Source organism: Sebastes fasciatus, chromosome 14, assembly GCF_043250625.1.
Source record: "Sebastes fasciatus isolate fSebFas1 chromosome 14, fSebFas1.pri, whole genome shotgun sequence".
NCBI lineage: Eukaryota > Metazoa > Chordata > Actinopteri > Perciformes > Sebastidae > Sebastes > Sebastes fasciatus.
The window spans coordinates 31,511,896-31,525,588 of NC_133808.1; the positions used below are offsets into that span (position 1 = coordinate 31,511,896).

The 13,693-nt window shown below is 37.8% G+C and overlaps 1 protein-coding gene across 1 annotated transcript in view; it reads right to left on the reverse strand.

Moving 5' to 3' along the window:
• The window catches only part of neb (nebulin), a 106,347-nt gene that overhangs the window by 69,666 nt on the left and 22,988 nt on the right, over nucleotides 1-13,693 (reverse strand). Inside the window, exons 21-45 of the mRNA XM_074657902.1 lie at nucleotides 13,531-13,638; nucleotides 12,251-12,349; nucleotides 12,042-12,146; nucleotides 11,675-11,782; nucleotides 11,261-11,572; nucleotides 10,970-11,176; nucleotides 10,771-10,875; nucleotides 10,082-10,189; nucleotides 9,686-9,997; nucleotides 9,380-9,586; nucleotides 8,147-8,251; nucleotides 7,938-8,045; nucleotides 7,543-7,854; nucleotides 5,871-6,077; nucleotides 5,672-5,776; nucleotides 4,779-4,886; nucleotides 4,373-4,684; nucleotides 4,046-4,252; nucleotides 3,853-3,957; nucleotides 2,662-2,769; nucleotides 2,253-2,564; nucleotides 1,950-2,156; nucleotides 1,756-1,860; nucleotides 415-522; nucleotides 4-315 (exon numbers count right to left, since the gene is read on the reverse strand). Coding sequence (XP_074514003.1) covers nucleotides 4-315; nucleotides 415-522; nucleotides 1,756-1,860; nucleotides 1,950-2,156; nucleotides 2,253-2,564; nucleotides 2,662-2,769; nucleotides 3,853-3,957; nucleotides 4,046-4,252; nucleotides 4,373-4,684; nucleotides 4,779-4,886; nucleotides 5,672-5,776; nucleotides 5,871-6,077; nucleotides 7,543-7,854; nucleotides 7,938-8,045; nucleotides 8,147-8,251; nucleotides 9,380-9,586; nucleotides 9,686-9,997; nucleotides 10,082-10,189; nucleotides 10,771-10,875; nucleotides 10,970-11,176; nucleotides 11,261-11,572; nucleotides 11,675-11,782; nucleotides 12,042-12,146; nucleotides 12,251-12,349; nucleotides 13,531-13,638 — 4,392 coding nt within the window. The remainder of the gene's footprint in view (nucleotides 1-3; nucleotides 316-414; nucleotides 523-1,755; nucleotides 1,861-1,949; nucleotides 2,157-2,252; nucleotides 2,565-2,661; nucleotides 2,770-3,852; nucleotides 3,958-4,045; nucleotides 4,253-4,372; nucleotides 4,685-4,778; nucleotides 4,887-5,671; nucleotides 5,777-5,870; nucleotides 6,078-7,542; nucleotides 7,855-7,937; nucleotides 8,046-8,146; nucleotides 8,252-9,379; nucleotides 9,587-9,685; nucleotides 9,998-10,081; nucleotides 10,190-10,770; nucleotides 10,876-10,969; nucleotides 11,177-11,260; nucleotides 11,573-11,674; nucleotides 11,783-12,041; nucleotides 12,147-12,250; nucleotides 12,350-13,530; nucleotides 13,639-13,693) is intronic.

Consider the following 13,693-nt stretch of genomic DNA (forward strand, 5'->3'; position numbering starts at 1 on the left):
CACATCACTCTGTATGTCATATGCATGTCTGGCCTGGCGGACATCAGTGGAGTCTGGCAGACAGGTCCAGTTGTGGAGGCGAGTGATGTAGTTGGCGTGGTTGACCTGGATCTGGTTCTTCTTGGCCAGTTCAAAGGCCATCATGTCCACCGGCAGGTGGAACTTGGTCTTGGACTGGTTGAAGTCCTTCTTGTACAGGGCGTCACTGGCGATCTTGGCTGAGTTCAGAGCCAGCACCATCAGAGGGTCGTCCTGGACGCAGCGAGCGCCGATGTGGTGGCCGACCTGCTTACGGTATCCTGCGAGGTACTTGTACTAAAAAAAATAAGAGAGTGAGAGTTTTCATAACCGCAACAGATGATATATACAGTCCAATAGGTAGTACAGTATAGAAATAACCACACAGACACTTACATCACTAGCAATAGCAGTGGAGGCTTTGGCAGCCAGGACGGCGATGGCGTCACCACGAACATGATGACCCTTCTTCTTGGACAACTCGTTGTCCAATTTATACAGTTTCTGAAGAGAGAGAGAGAGGATATACATTTTTATAAAGGAGAACATGTCTACTTTCAAATGAATAAACTACTGCACCAACCTGAAGTACAATAATGTACCCATTTCCTGTTTCCACTTTATAATAACTATCCTTAATAAATGATAAATGATATGTTATCAAACTTTAGTTAATAGTTATTTTACTGTTAACAAACAGTGAAATGATAATTAACAATGGTTACTAATTATTAGAAATGCTATAATTCATGTTATTTTAACAATTTATTGTTGCACACAACATTTTATATACTATATTAAGTATTATGGATGGAACCTGCAAAAATAAAAAATAAATAAATAAATGACTCAATCAATAAATAAATGTTATTAAATGTAGCAAAAGTATGAAAAATAAATGTAGCCAGCAAATGTAGTGTTTTAATGTGCTTCTTTATTTATTTAACTTTGTATCAATTCCACTTTATAAGTTTAATTTTTCCTTTTAGTTATTTATGTATTTATTTTTTACTAATTTCTAAATTTATTGTTTTTTATTTATTAATTTATTTTAATTAATTAATTTATTTTTGCATTTATTTTCTATTTATTTTCAATTTAAAAAAAATATATGTATCAATGTGTTTGTATATTTATTTATGCACAATATTCCCTCCAACACACCCGCATTTCACCCCTTATTTATTTCCCCAAACTTATTTATTTCTGTATTCTTTTCTTTATACATTTCTCTAATAAATAAGAAAATGAATTAATAAAAATAAATACATAAATGAAAAAAAGTGAAAATTAAACAGAAGAGTAATTAAATAAGATAATTACTACAAAGAAGCAAATTTAAGCAAAAATATCAATCTATGTCGCATTTTATCAATTAATTAATGGCTTTTAATATTATTTTTGCTATCTATTTATTTATTTATTTATCGAGTCATTTATTTATTCATTTATTTTTAATTTTGTCAGGTTCTGTCCTCCATAATACTTAATATAGTATATAAAAAGTGTGCAAAAATAAACTGTTAAAATAACATAAATTATAGCATTTCTGATAATTAGTAACCATAGTTACTTTCATTTCATTTCTTAACAGTAAAATAAATATTAACTAAAGTTTAATTGACTATCAATTTACCATTTATTAAGGATGGTTATTGTTTTTCTAATTACAAATCATGACAGAACTCGAAAAATTGTGTGAAAAATTGCGTGAAAAATGAAGGTATCACACTGTACCTCACTGACGTTCTTCTTGTTTCCTCTGGCAAGAACAATGTCCATCGCATCGGGCATGATGTGGATGGAAGTCTTGTCCTTTTCCCAGGCACTGAGGTAGGCTTTCTAAAAACAAAACATAGTCGATGGTTTCATATCTTAGACATAAATGCAATAGAAGAGATATTTGTATTGATATTTGTATTATCCAGTACCTTATTCATAATCTGGTTGTTGGCAGTGGCCAGTGTCAGATCCATGGAGTGCATGTCTTTGGTGAATTTGAATTTGGTGGGAGGTTGACGGTATCGGCTCTCACTGAGGATCCGGCCGCCTATTTTTGCTTTCTCAACATCCAACGATCCGATCGGGATCCATCCTATCCCCTTCCCGAAGCTCTCATAGTCACTCTTGTACTGGTTCTAAAGGGAGAACATCAACAGAATACAGTAATGTAAAACTTTGGATTTTTGTTTTCTACAAATAAACATCATATTTAAGTCCGACTCTCTACATACGTCGCTGGCGATGAACTGCATGTTACGAGCGAGTTGCAGGTTCATGGCGTCAGGGAGGAGAGTGTTAGTGTGCTGGATATGTCTGTATCCAGTCATCGTCTGAGCAGCGGAGGCCTGCTTGGCTTGGACTACGCTCAGCATGTCCACCGGGGAGTGATACTTCAGCTTGGCCTTGTTCCAGTCCTTCTTGTAGTTCTTGTCGCTCTGCAGTTTGGCTATCTCCATGTAGTGGACCAGCAGAGGGTCGTCCTTGATGCTGCGGAAGCCGACGTGGTGGCCTCTGGCCTTCTCGTAAGCCAGCTTGTACTTGTACTGTGACGGCAAACACATACTTTGTCATTTACAGAGACTAACGTATATGATATGATTTTTAGCAGACGTATTGTGAAGTTTTTGATTTATAACTTACATTACTGGCAATGTTGGTACCGGACCTGGCGGCCAAAATTGAGATGGCGTCAGCTTTGAGGTTGTAGCCCTTGTTGGCCATCGCCACAACGCCGGCTTTGTAAAGTTTCTATAAGTGAAATAAAACAATGTTTACATTCACAAACTGATCACCATTAACCATACACAGTATTAACCAGAGGGGTGGACTCAAGTCACGTTTTGATGACTTTATACTTGACAACGTGACTTCCCTTGGACTTGAGCCTTTTGACTTGAAAACATTTACTCTACTACTAACTACTATGGAAGACCGAACCTGCCAAAATCAAAAATTAATAAATAAATAAATGAAATGATGAATAAATAAATATGCCATTAAATCAACCAAAAATATTTAAAAAATAAATGTAGACATTAATTAATTAATTGATAAACATTTGATTGATAATTAGTTTGCTTATTTATTGACTTATCTTTGTATTAATTCTCCCATCTATCTACTCTTCCATTTAATTGTCCCTTTTATTTATTTATTTTTATTCACTTTTAAATGTATTTATTTATTACTGCATTTATTTTTATTTTTTTTAAATGTATTTATCCATTACTACATTGCATTTGTTATTTATTTATTTACTTTTAAATTGATTAAGTATTGCATTTATTTTTAAATGTATTAATTCATTACTACATTGCATTTATTTATTTGTATTCACTTTTAAATGTATTTATATATTATTGAATTTATTTTTTATTTATTTTTTAAATGTATTAATTCATTACTACATTGTATTTATTTATGCATTTTCACATATATATTCTTCATTTATTTTTAAATGTGTTGATTCATTATTATATTAATTTATTAATTTTTTTTCACTTGTAAATGTATTTATTTATTATTGCATTTATTTTTTATTTATTTTTAAATGTATGAATTGATTACTACATTGAATTTATTTATTTATATTCACTTTTAAATGTATATATTTATTGTTGCATTTCTTTTTATTTATTTTTAAATGTATTAATTCATTATTACATTTATTTATTTATGTCTTTATGTATAAATTTTAGGACTCGAAACTCAAAGTTTAGGACTTGTGACTTGAGTGAAAAAACTTGTGACTTGCAAAACAATGACTTGGTGCCACCTCTGGTATTAACTATTAAACGCAGTTGGTTTATCAGTTTCATGGATTCCCCTTACGTTGCTCATGGTGAGGGCATTGGCCTTGGCCAGGACAATCTCAGGAGCGTCTGGCATGACGTGGATTGTCAGTTTGTCCTTCTCCCAAGCTGAAGTGTATGCTTGCTGTAAATAAAGACACCAGAAAAATAAATCAATGATGATTGTTAAACATTTTTGTGACCCCTGCACTACACAGTTAAACATGCCGCACCTTGTTCATGATCTTGTTGTTGGCGGTAGCCAGAGTCAAGTCCATGGAGTCCATCAGCTTTTTGAACTTGAAGGTGGATGGATGAGTGCGGTACCCATGGTCGCTCTGAATCTGACTGCCAAGTTTAGCAGTCTCAACTCCAATCGAGCCAATGGGGACCCATCCAACACCTCTGATATAGTTGTTCCATTCAGACTTGTAGTCAGACTGGAAATAGAAAATAAATGATCAATGTCTCATTAAACTTTTTGCAATCACTCAACAATCTGTCTTTATAAATGGATATAATTATTGCGTGTATAGCACAGTTAGTATTTTAACACTCACATCGCTGCACTGGAGGTTCATCTTGCGACACCGTTGCACGTGCAAGTTGTCAGGCAGAAGGAAGTAGCTGTGAGGGATCTTCCTGTAACCAGTAAAAGTCTGAGCGGCAGAGGCCTGCTTGGCGTGGACCAAGCTCACCATGTCCACCGGGGAGTGATACTTCAGCTTGGCCTTGTGGTAGTCCTTCTTGTAGTTCTTCTCGCTCTGCAGTTTGGCCACCTCCATGTAGTGGACCAGCAGAGGGTCGTCCTTGATGCTGCGGAAGCCGACGTGGTGGCCTCTGGCCTTCTCGTACGCCAGCTTGTACTTGTACTGTGACAAGTGAATAAATACTTGTTTACCATGTGTGACGGGTTGTAGTAGATTAACTTCTTCATTTTGGTGCAGGGATTTATTTTCAACTTACATCACTGGCAATGGCGGTACCAGACTTGGCAGCCAGAACTGAGATGGCGTCTTCTTTGAGGTGGTGGCCCTTATTGGCCATCTCCACGAAACCGGCTTTGTAAAGTTTCTGTGAAAACATATAAATTCAAATGATTAAAGGGTGGAGTTTTATATAGTTCTGTAACTTCCCAGTGGTGTTCCTTATGTATTCAAATCCCTACATTCAAATTTTGGTCAAAGTTTGTATGTTTCAGTGCTACAATGCAACCTGACGTAGGTTTCTGCATGATGACGCCGCTACATGTACAGTATGTATACATCCTTATAGTCGGTGTATTAATACAGTAACTTAGATGGCGGTCGGCGTGCTCCCAGTTTGGAGAAGCAGACCGGAGTACCGGCAGGAAGCTAAGCTAACGTACTGCTGTGGACGCCACGTTAGTTCAGATCAGAAAGTCACACAATAACACAAACTAACCAATCGATCGATGCAGCAGTAGACCAGCTACTCTCCTGTTCTGAGAGGTAAAATAACTGTTTTTGTGAATGGAGTCTGGTGGCTCTGACGACAGCGATATAACGGCTTCAGTTCCCCCGTCAGAAAGGGCTGTCTGATGGCGAGGTAAAGCGGTGAAAATATTCTACATATAGCGTCAACTGATAGTGTTTTTTTTAGGTGTCTACAATATGTTTTTCTGCTGCTCCCGTCCACAGCTGCTTTACCTCGCCAAAGTCGTTATAGCGCTCTCTTCAAAGCCACCAGACTCCATTCACAAAAACAGTAATTTTACCTCGCAGAACACGGAGTATACATACAACCCCACTTCTTTCAGGCAGATGGACCTGCCCTTTAAATAAGATAAAATAAAAGTAAAAACATTTATAAATTTGTAATGTAATTTAATGCCTTACGTTGCTCATGGTGATGGCGTTAGCCTTGGCCAGGACAATCTCAGGAGCGTCTGGCATGACGTGGACTGTCAGTTTGTCCTTCTCCCAAGCTGCAGTGTATGCTTTCTGTAAGTAAAGAAACAAATCAATGATGATTGTTATGAACAATTACAACTTAGATTTTTGTGACCCCTGCACTACACAGTTAAACATGCTGCACCTTGTTCATGATCTTGTTGTTGGCGGTAGCCAGAGTCAAGTCCATAGAGTCCATCAGCTTGCTGAACTTGAAGGTGGATGGATGAGTGCGGTACCCATGGTCGCTCTGAATCTGACTGCCAAGTTTAGCGGTCTCAACTCCAATCGAGCCAATGGGGACCCATCCAACACCTCTGATATAGTTGTTCCATTCAGACTTGTAGTCAGACTGGAAATAGAAAATAAATGATCAATGTCTCATTAAACTTTTTTGCAGAAACACACAACGTAGATGCATCGTGGTTGCGTTTCAAACATGGTCATACTCGCCAACCTTGAGACCTCAAAAATAGGGAGGATTTCTAAACCAAAGTGGGGGATCTGGTGGTCCTCCCACAGAAGAATGTGAGTTTCAGAGACTTTGTTTCCTGCATTCTGGTCTGGTGACGTTTAAAGAATAAAAATAACAAAACAATAAGTGCACTGCAACAGCAGATTTTGTTGAATAGGCCTACTTTTAATTATGTTATGTTTTGTTATGTTTTCACCGGCGTTGGTTTGTTTGTTGGTTTGTTTGTTTGGAGGATTACTCCAAAAGTCTGTGATGGATTGGAATAACATTTTTTGGAGGGGTGGGGTGTGGCACAATGAACATCCGCGATCCGGATCATGATCTGGCTTCGGGAATCTTTTTTAATAACTCCGCTCAGCCTGTGCATTAACACCACAGGCTATAAGAGTGTGTTTAAGAGTGCGCAGTGTAACAGTGTAACGCGTTCATGACGCGTCACCCTGCCTCTTTCTCTCTGCCAGCAGAGAGAGAGACAGAGAAAGGGGGGGGGGGTGGACAGAGGAGGGGACACCTGTAGATTCTCCGTTTTTCCACATTAAACTCGGTGACATTACAGTTGACTTCGACCAAAGCTCACTTGGTGATTGTTGGAAAGAGTAACGACGACGGTTTAAGTGAGTTTTATTTTGTTTCTGTCCAGTTTGAATGAAGTGTTTTAGGATGCCCCGCTACGTACAGCTGATCTCAACATAAACAAAGATACACGTGGATGATGGCGCAAGCTGAACGAAGAGGGGGGATAATCGTACTCGGGCAGCTTGGCGGAGGTCTGCGCTCTCCAAGTGCCATTCTAGTTTTATTTTTAATTCTCAGAAAAGAAAACTGAATAATTCGCCCCTCTGATGTGAACTCTGTGAATCATTTTTTAATTTCATTCATGAATTTTCTGCTCCTGCTTGAGTATTTCTTTCTCTTCGGTCTCTCCGTCTCTCTCTCACTGAAGGTCCTTTTTTCAGACACAACGCGACAACGGCACCACTGCGTTCTGGAACCCGTTATTTCCATTGGTTTGCACCACGCTACAATGGCTTTGCCTTGATGTTGTGATGTGCGACCGTGCCACGGTATCGCAAGCAGCTCTCCTCCACCGGGAAAAAACACTTTGGTGTAGCTCTGTTGTCGTCCGGGTTGGACACAGTAGAACTTATACACGCTGTGCAGCGCCAGAAACAGGCTGAGATAACATAGAAAAGGTGTGAGAAATGGCCATAATTCGGGAGAAATATGTGAGAATTTTGACCCCAGGAGGAAACCGGGAGAGGGTAAGGAAAATCAGGAGGATTGGCAAGTACGAGCATGGTTTTGATCCTAAAAAGACAAAAGGATAAAACTGTCCACTCACATCGCTGCACTGGACGTTCATTTTGCGACACCGCTCCACGTGCAAGTTGTCAGGCAGAAGGAAGTAGCTGTGAGGGATCTTCCTGTAACCAGTGAAAGTCTGAGCAGCAGAGGCCTGCTTGGCGTGGATCAAGCTCAGCATGTCCACCGGGGAGTGATACTTCAGCTTGGCCTTGTGGTAGTCCTTCTTGTAGTTCCTTTCGCTCTGCATCTTGGCCACCTCCATGTAGTGGACCAGCAGAGGATCGTCCTTGATGCTGCGGAAGCCGACGTGGTGGCCTCTGGCCTTCTCGTACTCTTTCTTGTATTGGATCTGAAAGGAAAAAGAAAAAAAGGAGTTAGTTACCTGTAGATGACTGTTTCAGTTAAATGGGATAAAATGTTTGATTTACATACGTTGCTGGCAATATGTCTGCCATGCTTGGCATGCAGGACAGAAATAGCATCAGGCTTCATGTCGTATCCCTTGGCGATATCTTCCAGCCACTTGTGCTTGTAGTGACTCTGTGGATAAACAGCAAAAGTGTTATTGATATACACTTGGTGTTTCAGGCAATAAAACAATGTCTAACTTTGATTTTTTAATAAATATATTGCGTTCTAACCTCGCTGAGGGTCTGGGCGTTGAATTTAGCCTGAAGGAACTCGGGGCAGTCAGCTGGCAGATGGTAGGTGTGCTTGAACTTCTCGCCAGAAGCCCTGTATGCAGTCTAGAGGGAAGCCAAAAGAACAGTAAAACCTGTTAACTTATATAAGGTTTGGTTCCGACATGCATCAATATTTCTTTCTTTCAAAGGTATTTTTATTGACAACAATACAGAAAAAATATCTATAATATACCTTAATGGCAACAGAAAACTTAAGTCGAGAAATAATGTAAATAGAAAATGAATAAATAGGACAGAAAAATAAATAGATAAAAACATAAAAAGATAAAAAATGTAAAATATATGAATAAAATAAAAACAATAATAATAATTTAAATAAATAAATAAATAAAATAAGAAATAGCTACTCAGAGATTACTGTGGTTGGTTTCTCAAAGAATATGTCTGAGCACGTCCAGCCGCTAAAACACACATGTAATCACAGCTGACCACAGAATATATATTCTAAATTATTGATAAATAAAGTTAAATTATAAATAGCAATACAGAAAAAAAATATCTATAATATACATTAATAGCAACAGAAAAATTGAGTCGAGAAATAACGTAAAAAGAAGATAAAGAAAAGATAAGTAAAATAAAATAAATAATATGATTTAAAAAAATTAAATAAAATACATAAATAATAAATAAAATAAAATAAAAACAATAATAATAATAAATAGAAAATATCTATAATATACCTTAATAGTAACAGAAAAATAAAGTTAAGAAATAATGTAAATAGAAAATTCATAAATGGGATGCGAAAATAAAATAAATAAAAAGATTTAAAAGAATAATAAAAATAATAATAATAATAATAATAATAATAATAAATAGAAAATATCTATAATATACCTTATTAGTAACATAAAAAGTAAGTTGAGAAATAAAGGAAAAAGAAAATTAATAAATATGATCAGAAAAGAAAAAGATAAAGTAAAAAAAGGATAAATAAATAAATAAATATATAAAATAAAAACAATGATAATACACAGAAAATATCTATAATATACCTTAATAGTAACAGAAAAATTAAGTTAGAAAAATTAATAAATAGTATAGGAAAATAAATAAATAGATAAATAAAATAAAAGAATAAAATAAAGTATAGCCAGGTTTCTCAAAAAATATGCATCAATATTTCAACACATTTTTTTAAGAGATGCAAACAGAAGACATTCTTACATTGTCCATTATCTTTGAGTTGGCCATAGCCAGAACTGTGTTCATGGAGTCAGTCTTGCTTGTGAATTTGAAGGTGCTGGGATGTTGGCGGTAGCCATGCTCTTCCAGCGCGGCTTTAGCAACTTTAGCCTTCTCAACATCCACAGAACCGATGGGGACCCAGCCGACACCTTTACTGTAGTTGTTGTACTCTGACTTGTAGACATTCTGTCGGTTTATAGAGGAAAAACATGATCGAAATTTAACTTTAAATTTAAATTTAAAAAACTGTGCACATTGCTTTGCTATTCTTTATAAAATACATACATCACTCTGGATCTCCATCATTTTGCGACACCGCTGCAGGTGCAAGTTGTCAGGCAGAAGGAGGTAGCTGTGAGGGATCTTCCTGTATCCAGTAAAAGTCTGAGCAGCAGAGGCCTGCTTGGCGTGGACCAAGCTCACCATGTCCACCGGGGAGTGATACTTCAGCTTGGCCTTGTGGTAGTCCTTCTTGTAGTTCTTCTCGCTCTGCATCTTGGCCACCTCCATGTAGTGGACCAGCAGAGGATCGTCCTTGATGCTGCGGTGGCCAACGTGGTGGCCTCTGGCCTTCTCATAAGCCAGTTTATACTTGTACTGTATAAAAGAAAAACATTAGGTATGAATAAACATTATTTAATACATTTGAATAGTATTATTATTGGCATATTCACAACTTACATTACTGGCGATGTCTCTGGAGCTTCTTGCTGCAATGATGGAAATGGCATCCTCCTTCACATGATGTCCTTTGAGCAGATCTTGACGATGAGCGTAGGTGTAGTAATTCTAGATAAAATGATCATCAGTTATGTTACAAATATAGTATTAGTAGTCAAAGTTAACGCAATAACGCCACTAATTTCTTCAACGCATTAACGCAACTTGTGATTTATAGGTTGTAGCGGCTCAGTTTTAAAGCTAGTGTAAAGATACTGGTATCATATGAAACTAGAAAAACCTGATGAATCCATCGGTACCAACCATGTCATACTAGCTTGTAGTGAAGGAGGTTAAATAACGCTCCAAATTATGCTAAATTTTAGGCGAGGAAAAACTGTCATGGGTACTTTCAAAGGGGTCCCTTGACCTCTGACCTCCAGATATGTGAATGAAAATGGGTTCTATGGGTACCCACGAGTCTCCCCTTTACAGACTGGACAATATCTCTTATGTTGTTAATTGATTTCCAATAATAAATATATACATACATTTGCATAAAGCATCATATTTGCCCACTCCCATGTTGATAAGAGGATTAAATACTTGACAAAATATGCGATTAATCACAATTAAATATTCTAATTGATTGACAGCCCTACTGTGTGCACAAACGCTGCAAAAATACTAGACAAGTATGTGCAACTTACCTTGCTGATGTTGACGGCATTGTATCTGGCTTGCATCAGTTCAGGGACATCAGCGGGGAGATGGTACGTGTGCATGAACTTCTCTCCACTGGCCTTATACTCTTTCTGTATAATCACAATAAAGAGATTGGTTTATGTCTATTCTGAAAACAAAAATCAGGAGATTTATATCAAAGAACATTTAAGAGCTCCTTCTCACCGCGTTCATGATCTTGGCGTTGGCCTTGGCCAGCTCCATGCTCATGGAGTCAGAGGTGCTGGTGAATTTGAGGGTTTCAGGGTGCTGGCGGTACTTTGTCTCGTTCAGAGCTGCTGCTGCTACCTTGGCTCTTTCCACCTCCAGGGAACCGATGGGAATCCAGCCGACTCCCTTGCACGAGGTCTCGTAATCCTGCTTGTAGTTAACCTGGAAAAGAGGAAAAATGCAATTGATCAGACGTGCAGAAACACCAAGTATTTACCTACATTATGATCCTATGATTAAACTTACGTCACTGGCATTGAAGTTCATGTTGCGAGCGAGGCGCAGACTCATGGCGTCGGGCAGAAGGAAGTACTTGTGGTGGTGCTGCTTGTAGCCGGTGTTCGTCTGCACCGATGAGGCCTGCTTGGCGTGGACCAAGCTCACCATGTCCACCGGGGTGTGATACTTCAGCTTCGCCTTGTGGTAGTCCTTCTTGTAGTTCTTTTCGCTCTGCATCTTGGCCACCTCCATGTAGTGGACCAGCAGAGGATCGTCCTTGATGCTGCGGAAGCCGACGTGGTGGCCTCTGGCCTTCTCGTACGCCTTCTTATACTGGACCTAGAGGTTAAAGGGCAAATGTTATTAGGTAGGTAGACAAAAAACAACAAACAAATGTCAATAAATAGTTTTTTATAGGAGTTTGTCGTTCAGGAAACTTACATTACTGGCAGCGTGTCTGGCAGCTTTGGCAACGACGATGGGGATAGCATCGGACTTCATGTCATAACCTTTAGCGATCAGTTCCTGCCAGGCTGCCTTGTAGCAGGTCTGAAATGACAGATAACAGATATAAACAACAACAAAAGAGCACTGCAGAAGTCCTGCATGGACGGATCCACTACGTATTTATACCCACACACTTTCACAGATACAGTATATGTCAGTGCGTATACATATCAGGGCTGCCAACCCTCACACATTTTACACGTTTCACTCACTTTCTCGCCACACCTCCATGTTCTCAAACAGAGAAAAACTCATTTATAACTTAAATAAATGTTCATCTGTGGGTATCTCTCCGCCTTACGTTGCTGATGTTGTAGGCGTTGCACTTGGCCTGGATGAACTCGGGGACGTCATGAGGCAGAGAGTACTTCTGATGGACTGCCTCCAGACCTCGCTTGTAGAACAGCTGCAAGGAAAGAAAAGCAAGAAGGTCAGAAGAAGTAAAAATGAAAAAACTATTTTCTCAAAAGTGATCTTTCTCATGAACCGTGAGAGTGACGGCCGACTCACATCACTCCTCTGCAGCTGGTTGACTTTGGCCTGCATCATGACGGGGTGGTCGTCGATAGAGGTGAAGGGGATCTTGTCCGGGTGTTGTCTGTATTTTCTCTGTAGGAAACAAGTAGATTACACAACATGTTATGTGACATATCTCGCCAACCAGGGCAGGAATTTCACCGACGATATTACACATAACTGGTGGAGGATTTGACCGCTGGAAAACCAGGATATTTATGACAATAGTTTGACACTGGGTCTTTCAAGTAGGAGAAGAAATGCAAGCGTTCTCCTCCTGCTAACAGGCATAGTATGTGAAATCTAGATATGAAATAATCATGAGGATTAATGCATTTTTAACAACTAAAACACGAATCTTTGATCCATGTCGTTCATAACTGGACTTTTAACGGTATTAGCTTTGTCGATAGGCTAAAGCACAACAAAGTAGGATATAACAACTATAAACAACTGACAAATATTGGTCATTTGTAAATCCAATAAATTATTTTGTGAAACTAACAGCTATTTCAAAATGTATTTACGTCACTGATAGTTATATTATGTATTAAAAATTAAAAAAAACATCCTTAACACTGCGATGGACTGGCGACCTGTCCAGGGTGTACCCTGCCTTCGCCCAATGTCGGCTGGGATCGGCTCCAGCCCCCCCGCGACCCCTAACGGGATAAGCGGTTGCAGATGGATGGATGGATGGATCCTTAACACTTAAGTTATCATTATATCCATTCTGTTTTATTTACTCTTTTGTAAATGTGTTCCAAACAAACACAACTAGGTGCTGGGAATTTATGTGTGAATTTATTTTATTTATTAATTTTATTTTTATTTATTTATTTATTTATTATCATCATTACTATTTATTTATTTTTATTCATCATTTTTTAAATTTATCATATTTCCGTATTTTATCATTTTCATTTATTTATATTTTCATATTATTATTATTATTATTATTATTATTACCTCTTTTCTCGTTACTATCTCTTATATGTACATATTATTTTAATTTATTGTGGTTTAGGTTGTTGCAGTCTTTTTTTTTAAGGAAACAATAAAAAGCATGATTAAATAAAATTATTATTATTATGATATAATTATTATATTTATTTATATACTTAAAATATATTTTTTAATTTGATGGACTTGCTGCTCCATTGACAATACCAACAGCCAAATAATGAAATTCCAGGCCTGCCGCCAAATATAAATATATCCTTTTATATGTCACGACAGCATTTATAAACAATTAATAAACGTTGGACACATACCTCACTCAGGATGTCGGCAGCCTTCTTGTTCTTTTCCACTTCCAAGGAGCCGAAGGGGATCCACGGGGCACCCTTGGTGTAGGCGTTGTAGTCGGCCTTGTACTCATTCTGGGGTGCAGAAAAACAAAACATCAGATCTCATAATAATCATGCAAGTACAAGT